The 25207-nt window shown below is 52.0% G+C and overlaps 2 protein-coding genes across 4 annotated transcripts; both read right to left on the bottom strand.

The window, feature by feature from the left end:
- Window positions 1–4455: 4455 nt before the first annotated feature.
- On the bottom strand, window positions 4456–15937 carry pcyt2 (phosphate cytidylyltransferase 2, ethanolamine). 2 transcript variants are annotated; one of them, XM_030352097.1, is made up of 12 exons: window positions 15639–15937; window positions 13831–13919; window positions 13405–13566; window positions 12766–12917; window positions 12473–12514; window positions 11610–11748; window positions 11418–11500; window positions 10354–10431; window positions 8371–8436; window positions 7136–7201; window positions 6412–6500; window positions 4456–5624 (listed from the first exon to the last, which is right to left on the bottom strand). In XM_030352097.1, the coding sequence occupies exons 1-12, from the start codon at window positions 15746–15748 to the stop codon at window positions 5510–5512; spliced, it is 1191 nt and encodes a 396-aa protein (XP_030207957.1). In that variant the 5' UTR covers window positions 15749–15937; the 3' UTR covers window positions 4456–5509. The 2 variants fall into 2 exon arrangements, with proteins under 2 accessions (XP_030207957.1, XP_030207958.1); XM_030352098.1 differs by lacking the exon at window positions 15639–15937 and adding an exon at window positions 15207–15337.
- Window positions 15938–17052: 1115 nt separating this feature from the next.
- On the bottom strand, window positions 17053–25134 carry sirt7 (sirtuin 7). Of its 2 annotated transcripts, XM_030351476.1 has the most exons (10): window positions 24947–25133; window positions 24450–24587; window positions 23916–24020; window positions 23763–23833; window positions 23322–23394; window positions 22927–23025; window positions 19792–20028; window positions 18098–18178; window positions 17584–17690; window positions 17053–17376 (listed from the first exon to the last, which is right to left on the bottom strand). In XM_030351476.1, the coding sequence occupies exons 1-10, from the start codon at window positions 25046–25048 to the stop codon at window positions 17142–17144; spliced, it is 1248 nt and encodes a 415-aa protein (XP_030207336.1). In that variant the 5' UTR covers window positions 25049–25133; the 3' UTR covers window positions 17053–17141. The 2 variants fall into 2 exon arrangements, with proteins under 2 accessions (XP_030207336.1, XP_030207337.1); XM_030351477.1 differs by lacking the exon at window positions 22927–23025 and having other exon boundaries at window positions 24947–25134.
- Between the last annotated feature and the right edge of the window lie 73 nt (window positions 25135–25207).

Genomic DNA, 25207 nt, shown 5'->3' with positions numbered 1-25207 from the left:
GAGAGAGAGAGAGAGAGAGAGAGAGAGAGAGAGAGAGAGAGAGAGAGAGAGAGAGAGAGAGGGAGGGAGAGAGAGAGTGTGAAGAGGGAACCAGTGACAGTGATTCCCAGTGGTTCCCAGTGGTTCCCAGTGGTTCCCGGTGGTGAGCAGGGGTCGCTGTCAGTGCGGATAAGCCCAACGCGAGGCTCCCTCCCTAGGGGAGAGGAGGACAGGACGACCCCCCGGCGACGTCACCGTGCACACGCTGCCCTCCGCCGCCTCCATCTTGTTCACCGGTTCCCATTTCAGCTCTTTAGTGTCGCTCGGCCGCTCAGACACTTAACCCTCTGGACCCCCAACTCCTCCTCTCCTCTCTCCTTCCCTCCCCTCAGGCTCCTGTCCTCTCCTCCTCTCCTCTCCTCCTCCTCTCTCTCTCTCCCTCTCCTCTCCCTTCTCCTCTCTCTCTCTCCTCTCTCTCCTCCCCTCTCTCTCTCCTCTCTTCTCTCTCTCCCCTCTCTCTCTCCTCTCCTCTCCCCTCTCTCTCTCCTCTCTCTCCTCCCCTCTCTCTCTCCTCTCTCTCCTCTCCTCCCCTCTCTCTCTCCTCTCCCCTCTCTCTCTCCTCTCTCTCTCTCCTCTCCTCTCTCCTCTCCTCCCTCTCTCCTCTCTCTCCTCCCCTCTCTCTCTCCTCTCCTCCCCTCTCCTCTCTCCTCTCTCTCTCTCCTCTCCTCTTCTCTCCTCTCCTCTCTCTCCTCTCCTCTCCTCTCCTCTCTCTCTCCTCTCCTCCCTCTCTCCTCTCCTCTCCTCTCTCTCTCTCCTCTCTCTCTCTCCTCTCTCTCTCTCTCTCTCCTCTCCTCTCCTGTCCTCTAGGGGTCAGACAGGGGTAATCTCATCAGAGTCTCACCTTGACCCGCCGTGGCGCCAGCGGCTCATTTGGCTAATAGCCTCCCCACCCCCCCCTCCTCCTCCCCCCTCCTCCTCCCCCCCTCCTCCTCCTCCTCCGCTCTGAGTCTTATAACCAGTGACACACAACACACGCTCACTAATTACACCCCCGCATAGTCTGTGTGTCTGTGTGTGAGAGTGTATAAAAGTGTGTGTTTTTGTCAGTCTATACAAGTGTGTGTGTGTTTGTGTGTGTGTGTGTGTTTGTGTGTGTGTGTGTGTGGTACTCGTAGCCGCGGTGGGCGACGGCCTGGACGCCCGGGTACGCCCACAGGCAGGAGAGGGCGTGGCCCCAGAAGGGGAGGAGGACCGAGGGGGCGTGGCCCCGGAAGGGGAGGAGGACCGAGAGGGCGTGGACCTGGGGACACATGAAGGGGTTAATGATGGATGAATGTGTTAATGATGGGTGAATGAATGTGTTAATGATGGGTGGATGAATGTCTTAATGATGGGTGGATGAATGTCTTAATGATGGGTGGATGAATGTGTTGATGATGAATGGATGAATGTGTTGATGATGAATGGATGAATGTCTTAATGATGAATGGATGAATGTCTTAATGATGAATGGATGAATGTGTTGATGATGAATGGATGAATGTCTTAATGATGAATGGATGAATGTGTTGATGATGAATGGATGAATGTGTTGATGATGAATGGATGAATGCTATGGATGGCTGGATGAAAGTGTTAATCATGAATGGATGAGTGTGTTAATCATGAATGGATGAATGACCTCACGCTGGGAGGTGATTCTAATATCATCATTATCCTGGTATCCTTTCTCTCAATGAGAAAACAATGAAGACAAATGTGTCACACACACACACACACACACACACACACACACACACACACACACACACACACACACACACACACACACACACACACACACACACACACACACACCCGGCTGACAGTGTGGGCGGGGCCTATCTGCCCTCCCCCAGGAGGAGGTGAGTGGGCGGTGAGTTAGTGAGGGCGACCATAACTTTGACAATAAAGTTCCTTTAAATGAACCGGACATTAAACCCACCCACCCAGCCAGCCAGCCAGCCAGCCAGCCAGCGCTCCTTTTATTATAAATGACCTCCCGCACACACACACACACACACACACACACACACACACACACACACACACACACACACACACACACACACACACACACACACACACACACACACACACACACACGTGTCCTTATGGCTTCTCCTGATTCCAGAGCGGGTGATTAACGCCCCCCCACCCGTCCGAGCGGTCAGCGTTCACCTCCCGTCTGTGAACGCATGAACTGCTCATCCTCTCACACAACTCATTGTTAATCTGAACACAATTACACACCAGTGTAGAACAGAGAGAGCGAGAGCGAGAGCGAGAGGAGAGAGAGACAGAGACAGAGACAGAGACAGAGACAGAGACAGAGACAGAGAGAGAGGAGAGAGGAGAGAGAGAGAGAGAGAGAGAGAGAGAGAGAGAGAGAGAGAGAGAGAGAGAGAGAGAGAGAGGGGTTCACTGGAGAAGGCGGGGCTGCGCACAGAGAATAGACCTCTTTAGAACAAATGTTAATTTTTTATGAATGAAGAGACTGGCAAGCAAGAATTAGTAAACTTCTGATGTTGGCTAAAAACGTGATTAACTATTTACAAGTGCCAAATCGCCAACGTTTTCTGTATTCTCGTTTTTTATCCCGACGAAAGCCTCGTAAGGAAAGTTCCTCTGTTACTTTCTCGTAGATCGCATCTTTCCCCTCCTTCATTTAATGCTTTAATGATATCGCTGCGTTGTCTCTGTTGTAGAGACAACACAGCAACATCTAGCAGCAGACTGCCGTCTGCTGCCACCTAGTGGTCATCAGACTGCGGTCTGCTGCCACCTAGTGGTCACCCTGGCTTCGACACGGGCAGACTGAATGAGGAATGAGAGGGAGAGACGGGGTTTGGAGGTCTCTCTACCTCGTTCCTGCTGGAGCTCAGGTTGATGCGCAGCTCGCCCATCTACCGCAGGACGGACTTCATGGAGGTGAGGAGGTTGTCCAGCACGGTGGGCTGCGAAGGAACGCCATGGCAACACACAGTCAGAGGTAGCCATGGCAACAGGGTTAAGGATGACAATTGATGCGTTTGTGTGTACATTCTATAATATAAGTAGTCAGTTAGACTGCACAGCATGCAGGACAGCAAGGAGGATATCTCTCTCTCTCTCTCTTCACCACGTTCATCTTGCGTATGGCGCTTTGGTACAAGTCCTGGTCGATCTGGGTGCTGCGGATCCTGGCAGTCTTCATCTCCTTGGTGACCTCCGACCCCAGACACTGACCCATCATCTCACCTCCTCAGCTGCTGCTCGATTACCGTGGTTACTGCTTTGACACAGACACAACCCCATCCTCTCCTCTCCTCTCCGGTGAAGGTACTCACCAGGGTCGGGTCATCAAACGTCTATTCAGACGATTTCGCTGGGTAGTTTAGTAGAACTCGTTGCGCTAATCTGGTGTGTAGAGCAAGAAAAGGTCGATCAAACAAGTCACAACTTTTCTGTTTTTTGGGGCCTCAGTAGGGAACGAGCCCTGCCGAGGTCAGGATCGCAGAGTCGCTCACCGGCCTCCGCAAAAGACTCAAAACTCACCTGTTCAGAGTTCACCTCGACTCTGCATAGCTACCCAGCCCCTTCCGGCCACCATTGTATGTTGTACGTCCTGGCACTTAATGTACGCACTTAGTCTACATTGCACTTATCCATAGTACTTAATTGTGTAACATATGCAGTAGCTGCTAGCATTGCTGTACACGGGGAATGGGTTAGCCTAGTGATTGTTAGTACTTGCACTTGGCTCTATGAACATCTTTGCTGTACTGAAAGCGATATAGTTTGTATATTGCGACGAGGAGCGAGGATCGGACCTTCAACACGTCTCCGTTTCCTTTTCTACTTGGCGTGTCTGCCGGATGGAGGTCCGATCGTGAGACGGATTCCCTTAGGACAGGGTTCTGGATAACTACTTTATATCCCAGGAAAAGATCGCTTCTCCCTCGTCCCACCGAGCTTGCGTCGCGCCAAAGTTTTCAGAACCGCCGGCCGTCCGGCCTCCCACTGCTGGACTTCATGGTAGGTGACGCCAGGTGGAACCTGAGCTCACCTACGTGACCGGAAACCAACTGGCCTCACATCGCAGTTCTCAGCACCTGCCACCAGGTGTTGGTTGATCAGCCGCTACACGCCGTTTTGGAAATCTGTCCCTTATGAGGTCACAGGTGGGCGTGTCCACCTAGGAGTGTGACGGATAGATGAGCAACGTTTGCTACAGTCCACTGGGTAGGCTGGTAGACGGATCTATCCAGCACACATCTAGGTGGACCCGCCCACCTGTGATGTCATTAGGGACAGATTTCCAAAACGGCTTGTACAGGCTAATCAGCCCACACCTGGTGGCATGTCATGGGACCTTTAACATTATACATTACACACATCAGTTCAATATGGCAGAATATGAGGATATGTAACACACCGTTAGGCACAACCCAGAAGCAAGGTGGAGGCTATTGCATGATTTAATAACCAAAATAATAATTAGAATCAGTTATCACACACGTTACATGTTGCATGTGGTGAAAACTCTGCAGTTTCGAACACACATGGGGCTTTTATGTGGGGCCCGGACCTCAATAAACCATGCTACTAAAGCAGTGCAGGACCGGTGTGTTGATTTGGGTTTGACAGACAAACTCCAACATCGCCCAGAATGTTTCTCTGGGGTCTTGCATCTTCTTTTTTTCTTCCAGGCGGCAGGTTGTGTGTCAGCGATAGTCTTTAGACTCAAGTTAAACCAGATCAATGGTTGTTATACATCATTGCTGGTTCCAATGTACAGACCTAAGTTAGGCACTAATATTTACAGTAATCCCCCGCCCCCACACAGAAACACACACACACACACACACACACACACACACACACACACACACACACACACACACACACACACACACACACACACACACACACACACACACACACACACACACACACACACACACTTCAATTTCACTGAATAAGAATAGATTCTCGTTTTTTAAATGACTATGCCAGAACTTGCATGTATTATAATTCAGTGACATTTCTCTTGCTGAAGACACGATCAGCTTAATTAGTTAAAGCACACATATTTTAAAATTCTGTAATTTAAAATCTAGAGAGGATAATTAGCAAATTACATAAATATCTGGTCAATAAAGAAGGGGTAAAAACACACTAATCCTAACACGCAGACACATACACACTCTCGACCATACACACTCTCACACGCACTCACACAGACACACAGCGATAATTAAAGAAAGCTTTTAAACCCTGGTTAAACTGAAGTGTTGCGTCTCTGAGTTCAGAGCTCTATGCTGACGCCTTCCTACGGCCGGAGGCCCTCAGCGGCCCGGGGAGCCGTTCCACAGGTAGGTAACGTACGGCTCAGGTACTGCAGACCCCCTGAGGCCCCTGGAGCGGTGGTTTCACCACAGGCCCGCCCCCGGGTGGCAGGGGGCTGGTGGCCCCCGCTGGGACCCCCGCTGGGACCCCCGCCGAGCCGCTACTGGGAGGCCAACTTGGCGGCGTCCTCCGTAGTCTCCCCCCTCCTCTTCATCGCCTCGAACACCGCCATCTCCTTGGCCTCCTTCTTCTGGTTCCTGGCCTCAAAGAGCAGCCTGAGGGTGAAAGGGTGAGAGAGCAAGAGAATGTGAGAGTGAGATAGCAAAGGGGGAGAGAGAGCGAGAGAGAGAGCGAGAGTCTCAGGGACGTTGGGTGGTCTATCTTGACCTATCTTGACCACTCTAATGTCATCCCAGCCAAGTTAAGGCAGTCACAACACTCGCTGACGTCATGGAAACTAAGTCTGCGGTTTTAATCGGGTTATGATCGGTGATGACATCATCACCTCCAGATCGTTAACGAGTTCAGTTTGTCGAGTTCCTCGTCCGATTCAGACTGAAGAGGTGCTTAAGGTGAGCCTGGTTCTTAAGGTGAGCCTGGTTCTTAAGGTGAGCCTGGTTCTTAAGGTGAGCCTGGTTCTTAAGGTGAGCCTGGTTCTTAAGGTGCGCCTGGTTCTTTATGTGAGCCTGGTTCTTAAGGTGAGCCTGGTTCTTAAGGTGAGCCTGGTTCTTAAGGTGCGCCTGGTTCTTAAGGTGCGCCTGGTTCTTAAGGTGAGCCTGGTTCTTAAGGTGAGCCTGGTTCTTAAGGTGAGCCTGGTTCTTAAGGTGCACCTGGTTCTTAAGGTGAGTGAGACTGGTTCTTAAGGTGCGCCTGGTTCTTAAGGTGAGCCTGGTTCTTAAGGTGAGCCTGGTTCTTAAGGTGCGCCTGGTTCTTAAGGTGAGCCTGGTTCTTAAGGTGCGCCTGGTTCTTAAGGTGAGCCTGGTTCTTAAGGTGCGCCTGGTTCTTAAGGTGCGCCTGGTTCTTAAGGTGAGCCTGGTTCTTAAGGTCAGAGGGGACCAGGACCTGTTCTCGATGATTCTCTGGACGATGTCGTCTGTGGTCAGGCCGTTGTCGCTGTCCAGCGTCCGGAACACGCCCCTCTTCTTGGGCTCCTGAACACACAGAATACCAGCGTCAAGACCAGTAAGACCACACAACCAGTACAACAAGTACAACCAGGCCCCGCCTGGACTAGGAGCTCATACAGCGCAGCAGAAGGATGACCGGCTTCCTGTTCCTCCCCGGTGGGAAACCTTAAAGACCTCTGGATGAGCTCCGTGTCACATCCTCACGCCCTGACCTGCAGCACGGCCCCTACGACTACCCTCATAGAACCAAGCACTAACTATCACTAGGTTAACCCGCTCCCCGTAGACAACAGAGATAGCTAGGATAAGTACTAGCACTGTGGATAACATACATTAAGTGCTACATTAAAGATTTAAAGAAACTGATATTGACTGTTGTAGTAGAATCAATTATGGGGGGGGGGGGGGGCAGTTTGAACGTGACGTTTCTGTACCACACTGGAGGTCACTGCCCCCAGCGCCCCTAAAGGTCAGGGGTCATGGAGGTCACTGCCCCCAGCGCCCCTAAAGGTCAGGGGTCATGGAGGTCACTGCCCCCAGCGCCCCTAAAGGTCAGGGGTCATGGAGGTCACTGCCCCCAGCGCCCCTAAAGGTCAGGGGTCATGGAGGTCACTGCCCCCAGCGCCCCTAAAGGTCAGGGGTCATGGAGAAGAGCTCACTGCGTAGGGGTCAGATCCGTCCTTGTCCGGGAACACCTCCGTCTTGCCGTGACACACCAGGTCGACCTGCACAGAGACACACAGACAGGTGGACCACAGACAGGTGAACCACAGACAGGTGAACCACAGACAGGTGTTCAGTCCCTGGACCACAGACAGGTGAACCACAGACAGGTGGACCACAGACAGTTGAACCACAGACAGGTGAACCACAGACAGGTGTTCAGTCCCCTGGACCACAGACAGGTGAACCACAGACAGGTGGACCACAGACAGGTGAACCACAGACAGGTGAACCACAGACAGGTGAACCACAGACAGGTGAACCACAGACAGGTGTTCAGTCCCCTGGACCACAGACAGGTGTTTCCTTACTAGGCTAACTAGAGACCTGGGCTGAATCCGAATACTTAGTACATACTATTTCTGTTCAGTGTCTACTACTTGACCGTACCACACTGGACAGTGTAGTACGGTCTACAGCTATGTGTAGAACGCCGCCAAAACTCCACCGGATGTTTGGAGATGACGTATCTCCCCTCAGATGACGGCAAAATTACCTTGATAAGTTACCTGTTTTCCGTCTCATCATCGTTGCTATTAAATTATTAAATCGGGATAGCGTAGTGACCTCCGTGGTTTACTGTGGCGGTAGTACCAATGGGTAGTACGCATTCGGAAACGTCTTCCGTACTACACAATGCGTACTGAGCATTCCGACGCGCTATATTTTTGGCGTACTACAAAATGCATTTGTGCCGTGGGAGCGCCGTGGGAGCGCCGTGGGAGCGCCGCGGGAGCGCCGTGGGAGCGCCGTGGGAGCGCTGTGGGAGCGGCGCTGTGGGAGCGCCGTGGGAGCGCCGTGGGAGCGCCGTGGGAGCGCCGTGGGAGCGCCGTGGGAGCGCTGTGGGAGCGCTGTGGGAGAGCTGTGGGAGCTGCGCTGTGGGAGCTCTGTGGGAGCGCTGTGGGAGCGCCGTGGGAGCTCTGTGGGAGCGCTGTGGGAGCTGCGCTGTGGGAGCTCTGTGGGAGCGCCGTGGGAGCGCCGTGGGAGCTGCGCTGTGGGAGCTGCGCTGTGGGAGCTCTGTGGGAGCACTGTGGGAGCTCTGTGGGAGCGCTGTGGGAGCGCCGTGGGAGCGCTGTGGGAGCTGCGCTGTGGGAGCTCTGTGGGAGCGCCGTGGGAGAGCTGTGGCTGCACTGTGGGAGCGCTGTGGGAGCAGCTCTTCAGGAGGACTCACCTTGAAGTGATCCAGCAGGTCCCGGCCCACGGCGTAGGGTGCCCCGATCACCACCTCAGACACGTACTGCAGAGAGAGGAGCACAGGCTGACGGGAGCACTGAGCAAGGCACGCACACCAGGGGGCGGGGCTCCGAGCCGGAGCTATCGACATCACTGGTTATTTCCCAGAGCGTGACGGACCATACTGGTTTAGTCAGCTTGTACCAGTTACCAACCATGAGTAGATATGAGTGACTTTCATCATATTGTTCGTAGTACTGTCAATTAAACGCGCTATTAACGGCGTTGACGAAAAACAATTTTAATGTCGTTAATTTTTTTATATCGCGCGATTAACGAAATGTATTTATTTATTTAAAATGTATTTATTTATTTTCTTTGGCTCGATTAATCGTGATTGGCAAGATTAATTGCGATTAATCGCGAGTTAACTATGGCATTAATCGCGATTAAATATTTGAATCGCTTGACAGCACTAATTGTTAGTAATCCACTTCAATAAGCTAAATGATAAACATAGTGCTTTGAGCGGGATGTTGTTGCGTTGCCATGGAAACTTCTGCCTGATAGTTTGACGGTTGTCTTTGGTGTTTGCTTCCCTCTGGCTCCAGTATCTAAACATGCTGAATACTGGCCAGTATGTCGTTACACTGAGGGCTTTAGATCAGGGGTTTTCAAAGTGTGAGAGAGTGAGCCCCCCCTCAGAGAAAAAAATTCAGCTGAGCCCCCCCCCCCCCCCCCCAAACATTTGAAACATATTTTGAAACATTTGAAACATATTTTTTAAACATTTTAAACGTTATTCTGAAACATTACATCTTTGTGCGTTTTTAAACACATTTCTTAACACAATTTAACAACTTTATCTAAGCATGTTTTAGCTTAACCTTTTTTAAATACATTTGAACATCTTAATCTGTGTAAACTGCCAGTCGAATCAGATCTGCCTTTTCAGTCCAGAGATTCGACTATTCGGCGGGGTATGTTTACCGGCGTTGCTATGGTGACCTAAATTATTATAATCAACTGAAAACGATGCCGGTAAGAAACTAAAACTGTGATTCTGAAAAAAGTATAAATGCTATCAAAATTCCGTTTTTTATAGAATTAAAGATACAAGTGTGTAGATTTGCTTAATGGTTTGAACGATGATAAACGGTTGAAAAAGGAATGAGTTACGATGTCTAGAAGTAGGTGTATCAGAATGGGCTGACGTCTTCAATGAAAACAGCTGAAAACGAAGCGGTATGAAACTAAAACTGTGATTCTGAAAAAAGTATAAATGATATCGAAATTCTGTTTTGAAATTTGAAATTTTGATATTATTGAAGATACAAGTGTGTAGATTTGTTAAATGGTTTGCACGAAGATAAACGGTTGAAAATTGATGTAGTTATGCTACTTCTACAGTTGAAGTACGACTGATGATTTGAATCATCGACTTTCAGGTTTTTTTTCCGGTTTATTTTTTTCTCACGTCGCGCCCTCCCTGAAGTACTCCGGCGCCCCCCAGGGGGGGCGCGCCCCACAGTTTGAAAACCACTGCTTTAGATCACTCCCATGGAAGCTTTCAGAGAGCAACAGGCCCACTGAGAGCCTTATGACACAGAGAAGGTCGTTGATGGATTCTCTCAGTGGAGAACATCACTTCCTGTCAGCCTCGTGTTGTCTTAAAGCAGGAGGCTAAACATCAACACACACACAAACACACACACAGACAGAGTCAGAGAGACAGAGTCAGAGAGAGACAGAGATAGTGAGACAGAGAGAGTCAGAGACAGTGAGACAGAGACAGAGAGAGAGAGTCAGAAAGACAGAGAGACAGACAGAGAGACAGACAGACAGACAGACAGACAGACAGACAGACAGACAGACAGACAGACAGACAGAGAGACAGAGAGACAGAGAGACAGAGAGAGCGAGAGAGAGAGAGAGACAGAGTCAGAGAGACAGAGTCAGAGAGAGAGACAGAGAGACTCACCCTGCAGGCCAGGACGCTGAGCGTCCTCTCGTGGACGTTCATGATTGGGTAGTTCTTCCCTTTGTAGCGGTTCACTTCCTGGACAGGGGAGGCGTGAAGACGTCAAAACATGAACGAGTTTGTCTGTGAAGTGTTGAGCTGTGGCTCTGTGACTGACCATCGCTGGAACGGCGCTCTGAGGCGTCTGGGCTCTCAATGGGACTGGTTCTGTTTGTCTTGATCATAATGAGTGGAGTTAGGCGAGGGGTGTGTGTGTGTGTGTGTGTGTGTGTGTGTGTGTGTGTGTGTGTGTGTGTGTGTGTGTGTGTGTGTGTGTGTGTGTGTGTGTGTGTGTGTGTTTGCGCTAGAAGAAATTGGTGCCGGTCATGTGACCGGGAGGGTTTCATTTTACCGGTCAAATTGGAAAAAAAACGGTCGGATATTGTCTGTGTTTATTGCACTTAAAAAAATTGATAGGCAGGCTATATAAAGAAGAAGAAGTGTGTGATCATATTTTAATTCGCCATGGTTGTTAAATACCGGTGCTCCGCAAAGCTTGCCGCCAGCTTTCATTAGCTTGCCGCCGTTTAGTTCATAAACCTACGGTAGTCTATAGCGATCAATTTGAGCGAGTGCACGAAATGTAACAACTTATTTATTTTATCGCACAGGCTACGCTACTATCAAAACCCTCATTGTTTTACATGAATTGGCTAAACAAATGACTACTGTAGCATATTTAAACACATTTCAAATGAACACATTCAAAAGTATTCCTGCTCAATTTAAAAGGTTGAATCTCCTCGTGACTGAATGTTTGCATACAGCGCTCATGCTGTATGCACGCAGCGGCGCAGGGTTGATGCGCTCCACTTTTTTCTGTGGAGACCCAGCGCCGTCAATATTCCGCATAAAACGAATCCGGATCGTTTTCGCCCGTTTCGGCTCCGTGTGGACGGGGCCTTATTTCCAATCGGTCATTCTGACCGGAGACATTTAGAATTTTCGGTCCTCCTCATTTTTTTCCGGTCAAGGACCGGTAATTACCGGACAACGGGAACTCTGGTGTGTGTGTGTGTGTGTACCTGGTCAAAGTGCAGGCCAACGATGACGTAAGGCTTCTCTGCCTGGTTGTAGACCTTCTCCAGGAAGTCAACGTGGCCGATGTCTGAGGAGCCTGTTGTCAAGGCAACAACAACAACCCCAACACCAACAATAACAACAACCGCAGCAGCAGCCGCAGCCCTAGGTCTGACGGGGGTCAGAGGTCAGGATACGGAAGAGGTCGAAGGCCCCGGCCACATAGATGATGGTGTCTCCGGCCTGAGGCTCCTTCCCCGACGCAAACTGGATGATCTTCTGGGAGGTCTGGAGGAACTGGGAGACGCCGGTCCACGGGCTGTGGCCTTTAGGACCCTGGGGAGACACAAGGATGACCCCAGGGAAGCAGGCCTCTTTAGGGTGAAGAACTGCATCTGGGGGTACTGCTAGAATAGGGTTTTATGTCAGAAACACCCCTTATTATTCTCACGCTTCATTTCTGCAAACCAATTTCAGCGAATTTCAAAAACGGTCTGATTCAATCACCTTGCGCTAAGCCCGCCTCCCGACTAGCCTAGTCTGCTGTGATTGGTCAGCGCGCCCACTCTGTTGCGATTGGTCAAAAACGTTGCATGTGTGTCGTCAAATGAACACCCCCGAGAAGATGTAGACATCGCGGGTCGGCGGGAGGCGGGACTTCTGCCCTCCGGCCCCGCCCACTGAACAGCCTGACGTCACACTGTTAAGGAAGTAGTTTGAGCGCAAACTAGCCGCTTCCTGCTCTTATTGAGGGGTGCTCTCGTGGGGGGGGGGGGGCGCCAGCTTAGCGGACGTAAATCATGTTACATACGTCAGATAAACGACAAAAGCAAAGGGAAAAGTCTAAAAAGCATAATATCCCCATTTAACACTTCATTCCAGGCAACAGTGCATTTGAAAGTGTCTTGTGATAAGAGGACCTATGACGCCCCCTTGTGGCCGTGACGATCCACTACAACAAACTGGGAACACTGGTTGTTCAGTAAGAAGCAACAGATTGTATTCTCCTGCAGAATGCATTTCATACAGGAGTCGCTTTGGCCCAAGCGACGATATTCACCTTCCCGAAGTTGTCTGTGTGCTGCAGGTAGTCGGGATTGTCCTGGAAACACAGATCAGAGATCAGAGATGAACACGTGAACCCCAGAGCACCTGTTCAGTTTACCTGGACCCTGCATAGTCCCCCCCCCCTTACTGTTTGATGTACGTCCTGGCTCTTAAAACCAGCATTGTGTAGCGTGTTGTCCTAGCTGTCTCTGTTGTGTACGAGGAATGGGATAACCTAGCGATTAAAGAGTGTGTGTGTGTGTGTGTGTGTGTGTGTGTGTGTGTGTGTGTGTGTGTGGCCCTCACCATGTTGCTGTGGTGGGTCTTGGTCATGAGCAGCATGCGACCCACCAGGTCGGTGGTGGAGACGCCCTGGGTCCTCTTGCACTCCCTGTAGCGCTGCTCGCGCTTCACCTCGGCGTACGTGTCCTCGCCGTCCACCGTGAGCGTGATGTCATCTGGAGAACACCGTCAACTTAAAGCAGGGGTTCTCAAACGGGGGTACGAGGACCCCTAACGGCACTTTGGAGTACTGCAGGGGGCACTCATAATTAAAAAATATAAGTAAAAAAAAACAAACAAACTCCTTTTCACCCTAAGCAATTTTCACGTTGGTTGTTCATTTTTACTCTGCCAAATAGATTGCACACATATTATTTATGTCCATTTAATGATTTTAGCCCCAATAATGTTTTGTGCCGTTGAAGGGGGTAGCTGATAAGGTTGAGAACCACTGAGGTATAGAGATCATCCTTTGAGTCCAGTGCTGCGACACGCACCATAAACCCCAAACACACCAAACCCCAAACACACCAAACCCCAAACACACCAAACCCCTAAACACACCAAACTCCTAAACACACCAAACCCCTAAACCCCAAACACACCAAACCCCAAACACACCAAACCCCATGAGCCCCCCGCCCCAGAGCCCCTCTGCCCCACCTCCGTGCACGCAGAAGTCACAGTTGAACTGGTCGAGCGTCTGCAGCGTGGTGACGTAGGGCGCCCCCTCCACGATCTCGTCCACCCACTTGATGGCGCGCACCATCTTGTAGCGCTCCGCCTGGGTGAAGACCGGGGGGCCTTTGTGCCGCGAGATCTCGGCTGGGGGCCCAGAAACAGAGAGGGGTCAACGGGGTGCATGGCGTCCCGCCCACACCCCTCTAACACACTAACTGCATGGTGGACGTCTTTGCACTTAAAATAGTAATTGGCATTGTGTATTATCTTATATCTTATAGTTGTTTCTCTTTCTTCTGACAGATGGACAGTCTAAGTCGCTTTGGGTGAAGGCGTCTGCTGAACGCTCTCAATGTAAATGAAAGGTAACAGAGGTCCACCATCCCCGGCGAGTCGGGGGTTTCGTACCGTCGGTGTGGACCCCCACCACCAGGTAGTCGCCCATGGCCTTGGCCTGCCGCAGCTGGTTCGAGTGTCCGTAGTGAACCATGTCGTAGCTGAGGACAGAAGACAACGTCAGCTTACTGGAGGTCACCCCCTCTCCTTCTCCTCCAACACATGACCTTTGACCTTTATCACCTTTGTTTTCAGTCAAAGGGCTCTAAGGCTTCCCTGCTGTTTGACAGCGAGCATTTGAATAAGAAGTAGCCTTCTTATGGGGCCCTGGATCAGTCAGGGGCCCTGGATCAGTCAGGGGCCCTATGATCAGTCGGGGGCCTATGATCAGTAGGGGCCCTATGATCAGTAGGGGCCCTATGATCAGTCGGGGGCCTATGATCAGTCGGGGGCCCTATGATCAGTCGGGGGCCCTGGATCAGTCAGGGGCCTGTGATCAGTCAGGGGCCCTATGATCAGTCAGGGGCCCTGGATCAGTCAGGGGCCCTGGATCAGTCAGGGGCCCTGGATCAGTCAGGGGCCCTATGATCAGTCAGGGGCCTATGATCAGTCGGGGGCCCTATGATCAGTCAGGGGCCTATGATCAGTCGGGGGCCTTATGTGTCAGGGGGATGTATCCCCAGAGGTCATCCATCCCTTCAGCCCCGGATATAACCATGGCAAGCGGCCATTCAATCCATTCAGACGGGTTATCTCTGTGGCACCTCACTGGTATATCTGAGGGGACCCTAAGCTAATATTAGGGTGTCTCTGGAGTTTGGGCAAACCACGCACTTAAACTGAATCCGTTTCTTAATCATTTTCTTTACACTTTTCTAATTCTTGGTCTGTCTTTACTGCTTTTCTGATATACTTACATGAACCATTCAATAGGCAGTTGGTGCATTAATTCACAGAAAGCCATTTTCATTTCTAAAGTTGTACACCACCCTTTGGAAAGTAGTCTTTGATAAAATAATACCAACCAGCCCGTGTAACATGACCTCAAGCTCTGATCTTAAAGTCTAATTTCAGGACGAGCGTGTTACGCAACAGGCCTCCTATGCATGTGTCTGACCGCGCAGCGCTGTAATAAACAACAGGCCTCATCGGCGTGCGATTGGCTGAGAGCGCAGCTGTGTAATAAACAGAGCAGAGGTCACACACGGCCACTCAGGTCCCGACTTCATAGAAATACCCGAATAACGTCTGTGTACTAATAACTGTAACGGTGTTGATGTATATAACCGTATTATAAAGGGTTCTGACCCGAGGACGTAACTCTATGCATAAGTTGTCACATGTTATTTTAACTGACGTTACCACAGCACTGAAGACCGTGACTGTATTCTGGTCTGTATCTATTGAAACATTAATAATAAATATTAATAAGCCTTAATGAACCTTACGTCGGTACTGCGCATGTCTCGGGCCGGGCTGGCACGTCAGAACGAAACCAGCTAGCTCCGACTGCGAGCTAACAGTAGCATACAACCACAACAAGGTCCTCTCCCACCGGAGCCTGTCCCCCCAGACCCCAGCCCTACAGTAGACCAGCGTGTTAGGGTCCAGACCCCAGCCCTACGGTAGACCGGCGTGCTAGGGTCCAGACCCCAGCCCTACGGTAGACCGGCGTGTTAGGGTCCAGACCCCAGCCCTACGGTAGACCGGTGCGCTAGGGTCCAGACCCCAGCCCTACGGTAGAACGGCTTGTTAGAGTCCAGACCCCAGCCCTACGGTAGACCGGCGTGTTAGAGTCCAGACCCCAGCCATACAGTAGACCAGTGTGTTAGAGTCCAGACCCCAGCCCTACAGTAGACCAGTGTTAGAGGTTCTCGTACCAGCCGTCACACCACACCCTGACGACGCTCCTCTGGTCCAGGTCGGACCCGCCCGGAGGCTCGCCTCTCTCCGCCTCCCGGTCCGCCGCATGGTGCCCGTTCTTAATCATACGGTCGCTGTGCGGGTCAAGACGGTGTCCTCTGTTCGGCTGATAAGGTTAAAAAATTACGGCTTCAGACGGATCCGATGTTATTCCAACTTTCCAACCGAACAGGTCGACTACCGGCCAGCGGCTTACAGGATCCGGCTCAGCAGACCACGCCCCCAGCGCCAGACAACACCCCCGGCACCAGATGTACGTCACCGCCAGACCACTCCCCAATCACCAGTGCTACGGTGCTACCCATAGACTACGGCTCAGCAGACCACGCCCCCAGCTGGTGTTGCCAGATTGTGACAGATTTCCTGGCCCAATCTGGCAACACTGCCCCCAGCACAAGACCACACAAGACCACGGACGAAACCGTTTACGGTTTCGATCTATCCGGTATCTATCAAGCGAAACGAGTAAAACCGGCTAGACCGGTTGAAACGCTGTAGTACACATTCCAGGCCCATAAGGGGCGCTGCTTCTGCTACAGAAATCCAGAAGATTTACGCTATGTGCACTGTAAGCCAATTTTCTAACAGAAGAGTATTCTCAATAAATAATGGCTTAGCAACCCAACAAGGGACATGATCTGCTGCAGAACGATTACAAGCCTGTAGTCAGCCATCATCTTTGGTGGTTCGGAGCGATTGTTGATTCTTTCTTTTTTTTTTTTTGGGGCCCCTGATTGGCCCGGGCCCGTACGCTCCCGCATACCCTGCTTACCGATAGTTACGCCACTGGGTCAGCGGATTCGCCGGCTTCGTGTGGACGGAGGGCCGAACCGTACAAGACCTTTGCGGTTTTGCCATTTAATCGGCTTCGTGTGGACGGGCCTCCGTCTCGCTTGCGTGACCGCCAACCGCCGCGGATCAGGTTACATGCTGGCTTCGCAGTGTGTGTGTGGGAATGATTACAGAATGAAAACAGCAGTAAAGACGACCACTAAAGTAAAAAATATATCTGTACTATTTAAAGACCAGAAACACTGCTGTACCTGAGGTACAGCAGTCAGTTTACGGATAAAGAAGGAAAGCAGCACGGCTATTTCAACTAAGCCTGTAAAATGGAAACAATAAATAAATAAATAAATAAACGTAGCAGCCCTTAAAAAAATAAACTAGTAATGCTACACCAAGGAGCTCAGAGCTGGGATGTCTTCCCCTATTTATCAAGGCAACGTTAGAGACCAGAGTTAACATTATCATACTGGTGTAGCCACTAGAACAGCTGGAAACACACCAATACAAAAAAGAGTAAATGAGCTCAGATTTACTTGTCTTTCGAAGGTCTCAAGCCCTCGAAATATCTGAATAAAAACAAAGTTTAAACGTCTAACTTAAATTTAATCACAGGATATAAAACGTAACGCAACAATGACTGCAGTGCAGTAGGCTGGTGGAGCTCTGTGGTGTTAAACAGTCTTCCTCTTCTTCCTCTTCCTCCCTTTAGAGAAGCCCCGCCCGAACCAACCGCCCTGCACCGGCTGGGGGGCCGGAGGGGCGTGGCCCTGGGCGTCGGGGGCGGAGCCCTGGGCGTCGGGGGGCTGGTCCTCCTGGCCAGCAGGGGGTGCTATGAGGCAGCGGGTGTGACTGAGCTCCTCCTCCGGCCTGAGGGGCGTGGCCTGGTGGAAGATGGGGTCCTCCGCCCTACAGCAACACAGGGTAGCGCCGTTTACATCGATATCTCCGTAGGCTTCGAGCTCTTTTCCCCCCATACTATTGACGTCATGACCTTCTGGGTCCATTCTTATATGAAATCCTAATAAATAATTAGATGTCAATATTCCAAATAGTAAACCATAATTAAGGACTTGGATTCAAACAGGAAGGTGGTTCTTCTTCTGTGGTTCTCACTTGTTGTACGGAGGAATCTGAAGGTCCAGCTCCTCCATCAGCAGCTCCATCACCTCATCACACCTCCCGTTGATCTTCAGTGTCGCCAAATCATCTTTTGGAGTCCACTACAAACAGAGAGGCCATGGTTCAGTCAGAGCTTCCTGTTCCAGGATCGGACATTCCTCAGATCGGGTATCGGCGAGTACGCAAGTATATGTGCCGGTACAATCACATGACTCCTTTGCTACACAGAGAACATGAAACACTACAGTGTTATACTTCTTTCGTTAACGGTCGGAGGTGGAAATCTCTTGATTAATAATTATAAATGTAAATGATCTGTCAACGTAAGAGAACCCTTCAATGAACAAGTGCTGTTAGCAGCTACGATGCTAAAGGCTGTGTCGGTGAGAACTCGATATCAGCCCATACTCAAGTTCAGGCATCAGGAAGCAAAAAATGGTATCGGAACAGGCCTACCTGGAGGTTAACGATGAAGAGGAGGGGCCTACGATGAAGAGGAGGGGCCTACCTGGAGGTTAACGATGAAGAGCAGGGGCCGCCTCTTGGCCGGTCGGTTCATGCTCCACAGACAAGCGTACTTCTTTAAAACCTGTCGGGACGAAGAGCAGAATGTAAGCATCCTAACGCGTCATCATGATGAGGTTTGGTTTGTCTCCCTCCGTCTTGGCTCCGCGGTGGGGGAACGAGCTCCCTGCAGACGTCAGGACCACAGAGTCGCTCACCTGGACTCTGCCTCCCCCCATAACTCCCACACCCCTCTCACTAAGGCTGGCCCGAATTATTCGAATATTCGAATACTCGTTCGGAAAATTAGTATTCGAAGCTTAAATCGGTATTCGGAGCTTCGTTTTTGTTTTTTTTCACGTATGTGACGTTACCAGAGCGAGGGAGGCAAACTATAAGCGTCAGCGACACCAAGCAGAGAAGCGAGAGAGGTGGAGGAAAGAATAGATATCTCGTTTCCCTTTACTTTATAACACAACATTAGCGGGATCTCTGGAGGAAAAGTAATACTTAAAACCTTAGCTTAGTTGTTTGCTTACGTTCGCTGTACAGCGCCGCGCCAATCAACTGTGACTGGCTTGCTGCAGAGCGTGAGCGTCTTGGGAATACCCGGTCAATATAATGGATATAATATGGACACATATCAATCAATATTCGGTATTTGTTATGGATTTATTGTACAAATTCCCTGAAAAGATGCACGTTCCAGGATGAATTGAAAAGCTCTCGTAAGGGGTGAGATGGCAGAGAACAGCTGATTTGGAACGGAGCAACAGCTGTTCGCTTTCACGGGGAAAAACTAAGGAACCCAACCTACTTAGGCCTACTAATTAACGTTCAAAAGCTATTAAATCTTCAACAAAATATGCAGATAGTCAAAATCGGTTCCAGGGAGTATATAGGGATTATTAATGTTGTTTTTGATGGTGTTTTTTTCTGGAACGAGTATTCGAATATTCGCTCGGAAAAACCAACGAGTATTCAAAGCCTAAAAAATGGCATTCAGGCCAGCCCTACCTCTCACACACTTACTGTATGTCGTCTTTAGTTATAGTACTTAGTTGTGTAGCATCTTACCCTAGCTGTCCTTGTGGTGTATGGGGAATGGGTTAATCTATGCCCCTTTTTCCGAAGGTACCAGTTCAACTCGCCACAACTTGGTTTGGTTTCAGGCCGCCGTGATTCCATCTAGAAAGCACCTCCTCAACGTGGGCTGGTCGACATAGCAGGCAGGGTTACGCAAAGGAGCGACTCCACCGCCCTCACGGTCCAATCACTGCTGTTGACTGAACGCTGATGCTAGTATTTAAAGATACCGGGTGTCCGGTGTCATGCTCAGACGTTACGCCTATCATTATTCGTCAATCAGTGTCCAGCAGTCTGTTTACGGCGCACAAAAGTATTAGTTCAGATCTCTTTGAACCTTGACGGAGGTCAGATAAAAAATGTACCAGGTACCTAATTTTGCCGATTGAAACACAAGAACAGGCTGGGGCCATGGGTTAGGGCCTCACCTCGAGGCTGGGGCCCTGGGTCAGGGCCTCACCTCGAGGCTGGGGCCCTGGGTTAGGGTTAGGGCCTCACCTCGAGGCTGGGGCCCTGGGTTAGGGTTAGGGCCTCACCTCGAGGCTGGGGCCCTGGGTCAGGGCCTCACCTCGAGGCTGGGGCCCTGGGTTAGGGTCAGCCTCAGGGCCTCACCTTGAGGCTGGAGCCGAGGCAGAGGATGAGGTCGGCGCTCCCGGCCGCCGCCGCCGCCCCGCTCCAGTTCAGCGGCTGCTCCAGCGTTCCTCGCTCCCCGAAGTGGACTATGGTGTCCCGGAGCTCCGCCCCGCAACGGCCGCAGCGCCGCCCGGTGGCGTGGCGGCGCAGCGCTGTGCGCTCCGTCACGTCAAACATACGCACGTACTCCCGGGCCGGGATGCACGATGCACACACCTGGGGGCGGGACATCACAGGGCGTCAGGACGTCAGGGGGCGGGACCACACAGGTCGTCAGGGGGCGGGACCACACAGGGCGTCAGGGGGCGGGACCACACAGGGCGTCAGGGGGCGGGACCACACAGGGCGTCAGGGGGCGGGACCACACAGGGCGTCAGGGGGCGGGACCACACAGGGCGTCAGGGGGCGGGACCACACAGGGCGTCAGGGGGCGGGACAACACAGGGAGTCAGGGGGGTGGGACCACCCAGGCCGTCAGGGGGCGGGACCACACAGGGCGTCAGGGGGCGGGACAACACAGGGAGTCAGGGTGGTGGGACAACACAGGGAGTCAGGGGGCGGGACCACCCAGGCCGTCAGGGGGCGGGACCACACAGGGCGTCAGGGGGCGGGACAACACAGGGAGTCAGGGTGGTGGGACAACAAAGGAGGTCAGGGGGGTGGGACAACACAGGGAGTCAGGGGGGCGGGACCACCCAGGCCGTCAGGGGGCGGGACCACACAGGCCGTCAGGGGCCGGGACAACACAGGCCGTCAGGGGGCGGGACAACACAGGGAGTCGGGGGGGGTGGGACAACACAGGGAGTCAGGGGGCGGGACTACACAGGGCATCAGGGGGCGGGACTACACAGACTTCCCTTATCTTTATTTGCCCTACAAATGTTTTTTGTCTTTCTGGGAACAAAGTTGTTGTTGCCCAGCTTCTTATCATCCAATTACCTGTGGGGTCGTGTATGTATTGGTTTTATGACACTCATTGCACAACCCCCGTTGCAGTGTAATCATGTAAACACTAACTCGGTGAGTCATCAACATAATGCTATCTGTATCAGTATCCGTTAGTCTCAAAGGGCTTAACGGACCGCTGGTTTATACTCTGAATAACGACTGGCACAGCAGCAGACATTCATGACCATCTGAGCCCGTCCTCCCAACAGTTTATTAAGGGGTGATGTTATGCCACCAGGTGTGAGTGTGGTTAGTGGTTACAAGACGTGATGTAGCATGATCGTGATGACACATCAGCAACATTTGATACAGGCCCCTGGTAGACTGGTGGACTGATCTGTCCATCGTACATCTAGGTGGACATGTTCACTTTTGATGTCACTAAAATACAGGAAAAGGCGGATATTCATACAGCTGATCACACCCACACCTGGTGGCGTAACACCCCCCCTTTCAGGTCCTTAAGCCCCCCCCACCTCGATCAACATGATGACCCCACCCCTTTAAGGTCCTCAAGCCCCCACCTCGATCAACATGATGACCCCACCCCTTTAAGGTCCTCAAGCCCCCACCTCGATCAACATGATGACCCCACCCCTTTAAGGTCCTCAAGCCCCCACCTCGATCAACATGATGACCCCACCCCTTTCAGGTCCTTAAGCCCCCCCCACCTCGATCAACATGATGACCCCACCCCTTTAAGGTCCTTAAGCCCCCCACCTCGATCAACATGATGACCCCACCCCTTTAAGGTCCTTAAGCCCCCCACCTCGATCAACATGACCCCACCCCTTTAAGGTCCTTAAGCCCCCCACCTCGATCAACATGATGACCCCACCCCTTTAAGGTCCTTAAGCCCCCCACCTCGATCAACATGATGACCCCACCCCTTTAAGGTCCTTAAGCCCCCACCTCGATCAACATGATGACCCCACCCCTTTAAGGTCCTTAAGCCCCCACCTCGATCAACATGATGACCCCACCCCTTTAAGGTCCTTAAGCCCCCCCCACCTCGATCAACATGATGACCCCACCCCTTTAAGGTCCTTAAGCCCCCCCCACCTCGATCAACATGATGACCCCACCCCTTTAAGGTCCTTAAGCCCCCCACCTCGATCAACATGATGACCCCACCCCTTTAAGGTCCTTAAGCCCCCCACCTCGATCAACATGATGACCCCACCCCTTTAAGGTCCTTAAGCCCCCCCCCACCTCGATCAACATGATGACCCCACCCCTTTAAGGTCCTCAAGCCCCCACCTCGATCAACATGATGACCCCACCCCTTTAAGGTCCTTAAGCCCCCCCCCACCTCGATCAACATGATGACCCCACCCCTTTAAGGTCCTTAAGCCCCCCACCTCGATCAACATGATGACCCCACCCCTTTAAGGTCCTTAAGCCCCCCCCCACCTCGATCAACATGATGACCCCACCCCTTTAAGGTCCTTAAGCCCCCCCCCACCTCGATCAACATGATGACCCCACCCCTTTAAGGTCCTCAAGCCCCCACCTCGATCAACATGATGACCCCACCCCTTTAAGGTCATTAAGCCCCCCCCCACCTCGATCAACATGATGACCCCACCCCTTTAAGGTCATTAAGCCCCCCCCCCACCTCGATCAACATGATGACCCCACCCCTTTAAGGTCCTTAAGCCCCCCCCCACCTCGATCAACATGATGACCCCACCCCTTTAAGGTCCTTAAGCCCCCCACCTGGATCAACATGATGACCCCACCCCTTTAAGGTCCTTAAGCCCCCCACCTCGATCAACATGATGACCCCACCCCTTTAAGGTCCTTAAGCCCCCACCTCGATCAACATGATGACCCCACCCCTTTAAGGTCCTCAAGCCCCCACCTCGATCAACATGATGACCCCACCCCTTTAAGGTCCTTAAGCCCCCCCCCACCTCGATCAACATGATGACCCCACCCCTTTAAGGTCATTAAGCCCCCCCCCACCTCGATCAACATGATGACCCCACCCCTTTAAGGTCCTTAAGCCCCCCCCCACCTCGATCAACATGATGACCCCACCCCTTTAAGGTCCTTAAGCCCCCCATCTCGATCAACATGATGACCCCACCCCTTTAAGGTCCTTAAGCCCCCCACCTCGATCAACATGATGACCCCACCCCTTTAAGGTCCTCAAGCCCCCACCTCGATCAACATGTTCCCGTGCAGCTCAGAGAGGGCGTGTTGGGGGAGCCCGCTCCTCAGGTGCAGCCCGTCACAGTTCTGAGACACCACGTGCTTCACCTGCCGAGCACAGACACAAAGCACCGCTGTGACACTGACGGTCCACCGGGCGCCTCAATACCACCGGGGGTCCGTCTCTCACTCGTGTTCCTCAGCACTACTTTGCATTGTATCGTACAGGGTTAGGGTTAGGGTTAGGGTACATATTACATCCAGTGACTTCCACTGCTTCCGTCACAAAGGGATCTCCTCTCCAGGGGGTTAATAAAGTTATTCTGTTATCCATCTAAATGTAGTAATGAAGTCCATGTAAGGTCAGATATAGTTCATGATAAACAGGATGTATTTTCACGTACCAGATTCTGCTGATGCAACGCTTTGATACACATGTGTGTGAGGGTGGGTTCGGCCCTCCCCAGGTCAGACGAGCTGCAACACAGCGTTATTAAAGCAGGCTCAACGTGCTTTAGTTCAGCTGCTCAACTGAAGTGAGCTTTCACTTAACATTTCCGTTCTGGGTGTTTACCAGACGCTTTTATCCAAAGCGACTTACAATAAGTACATTAGTCAGAGGAAGGAGAAACAACACTATGCCTCTGTGGGTACAGGAAGGATGTTCACAGAACCAAGTACTAACTATCACTAGGTTAACCCATTCCCCGTATACGACACAGATAGCTAGGATAAGATGCTACGCAATGCAAAGTACTGTTTTTAAGTGCAAGGCTGTACAACATCCAATATGTAGGAGGGGGGGTCCAGGTGACTCTGCCCAGGTGTGTCCAGCGTCCGCTCACCTGACCGCCTGTCCTTTCTGCAGCTGCGTCCAGACCCCGTTGGGTCCTCTGTAGTCCGGGATCGATGCGGCCTGGAATCAAACCAACATCACATCCTCAGAGATCCACAGAGAGGCCGGGGTCAGAGTTCAGAGGTCCAGCAGGGAGACGCACCGTGCTGATGCCGGCTCCGGTGTAGACAACCAGGTGCTGAGCGCACCGGACGGCGGCAGCCAGCTGGGACACCTTGGTCCTCAGCTCCTCCACGCCGTCACACACCTTGTCAGGAGAAGAGGAAGCCCATTGGTCACATAAAACGGTATGGGCGGCGTGAGGCTCAGGAGGCAGCGCGGGTCGGCTGGTGACCTGAAGGTCGCTGGTTCGATCCCCGGCTCCTCCTAGCTGAGTGTGGAGGTGTCCCTGAGCGAGACGCCCCCCCCTGACTGCTCCTGACCAGCTGGCTGTCGCCCTGCGGGGCTGACTCCGCCGACGGGGTGGGGATGTGTTTATGAATGGGTGAATGTGAGGCAGTGTTGTCAAGCGCTTTGAACGGCCGCTGGGTAGAAAAGCACGGTATGAATGGAGTCACTTTACCATTAAAATGTAAGGAGGCAAGAAAGAGTTTGTCTTGCACAGTATACGCGGTATGGCGAGGGACATGGATCATAGTGCAGTGACTAGGCTGGGGGGCGAGGTGATGGGGCTCACCTCCTCCCTCCTCCTCCTCTGCTGCCCGCTCCGGACGCTCCGCCCCCGGACCTGCTCAACCGCCGACGGGTGCCGGAGAAGCGTGCGTGCCTCCTCCTCCGTTCGCTCGTCCTCCGCCTTCTTCAAGATCCGTGTGACCTGCGGTAGGACGGCGCACAGCTCAACCACTGGACCACGCACAGCTGGACCGCTGGACCACACCGTGCATTTACACTGGTTTAGTTGCATAATGATCAATGTTATGTCTGTGTGTTGGAGGCGACACATAGACATCAAGTCATAAAATACAGACCGAGTGATAAAATACCAACGGGTCCACGGACCGGCTCCGGTCTGGTTACCAACGGGTCCCACGGACTGGGGGCTGGGCTCAGTCCACTAAACCAGCCTCGGTGTCCCACCGAAAGAGGCGTGTGAACTGTGAAGCCTACAACTTAAGTATTCTTATTGAGCTAACCTGGCTAATAACAAAGCTCTGTTCCGGTTTATTGGCTCACCGTCTTCAACACGTTCCTTTCGGTCTCCCGGTGCACGATCTTCGCCTTGTCCAGGGCTTTCTTCTCCGCCCGGGACACACCGGCTCCTGTGTCTGCTTCCATTTCTCCCCCAACAACATTCAAAAGAGATGTTCACATGACGACAAACCGTGAACCAGAGCTCTGATATGAGGGCAGAACCACAGCGCCTCCTGCTGGCACCTCCAGTAACACCCCTCAGATAAATACAGCAACAACACAAAACAGACGCCGGACACACAG

The sequence above is a fragment of the Gadus morhua genome, chromosome 3 (genome assembly GCF_902167405.1).
Source record: "Gadus morhua chromosome 3, gadMor3.0, whole genome shotgun sequence".
Lineage (NCBI taxonomy): Eukaryota > Metazoa > Chordata > Actinopteri > Gadiformes > Gadidae > Gadus > Gadus morhua.
Note: the sequence above shows the minus strand (reverse complement) of the source record. Positions and strands in the feature narration are given on the sequence as shown.

Coding starts and splice junctions, on each gene's coding strand:
- sirt7 (XM_030351476.1), bottom strand. CDS start 25,048: ATGGAAGCAGACACAGGAGCCGGTGTGTCCCGGGCGGAGAAGAAAGCC. Junction 24,021..24,449: donor AGAGGAGGAGGAGGGAGGAG/GTGAGCCCCATC, acceptor TCTCCTGACAAG/GTGTGTGACGGCGTGGAGGA. Junction 18,179..19,791: donor GCCTCGGCTCCAGCCTCAAG/GTGAGGCCCTGA, acceptor TCGTCCCGACAG/GTTTTAAAGAAGTACGCTTG.
- pcyt2 (XM_030352097.1), bottom strand. CDS start 15,748: ATGATTAAGAACGGGCACCATGCGGCGGACCGGGAGGCGGAGAGAGGC. Junction 13,920..15,638: donor AGGGTGTGGTGTGACGGCTG/GTACGAGAACCT, acceptor TTCTGTCCTCAG/CTACGACATGGTTCACTACG. Junction 11,749..12,472: donor ACACAGACAACTTCGGGAAG/GTGAATATCGTC, acceptor GTGTCTCCCCAG/GGTCCTAAAGGCCACAGCCC.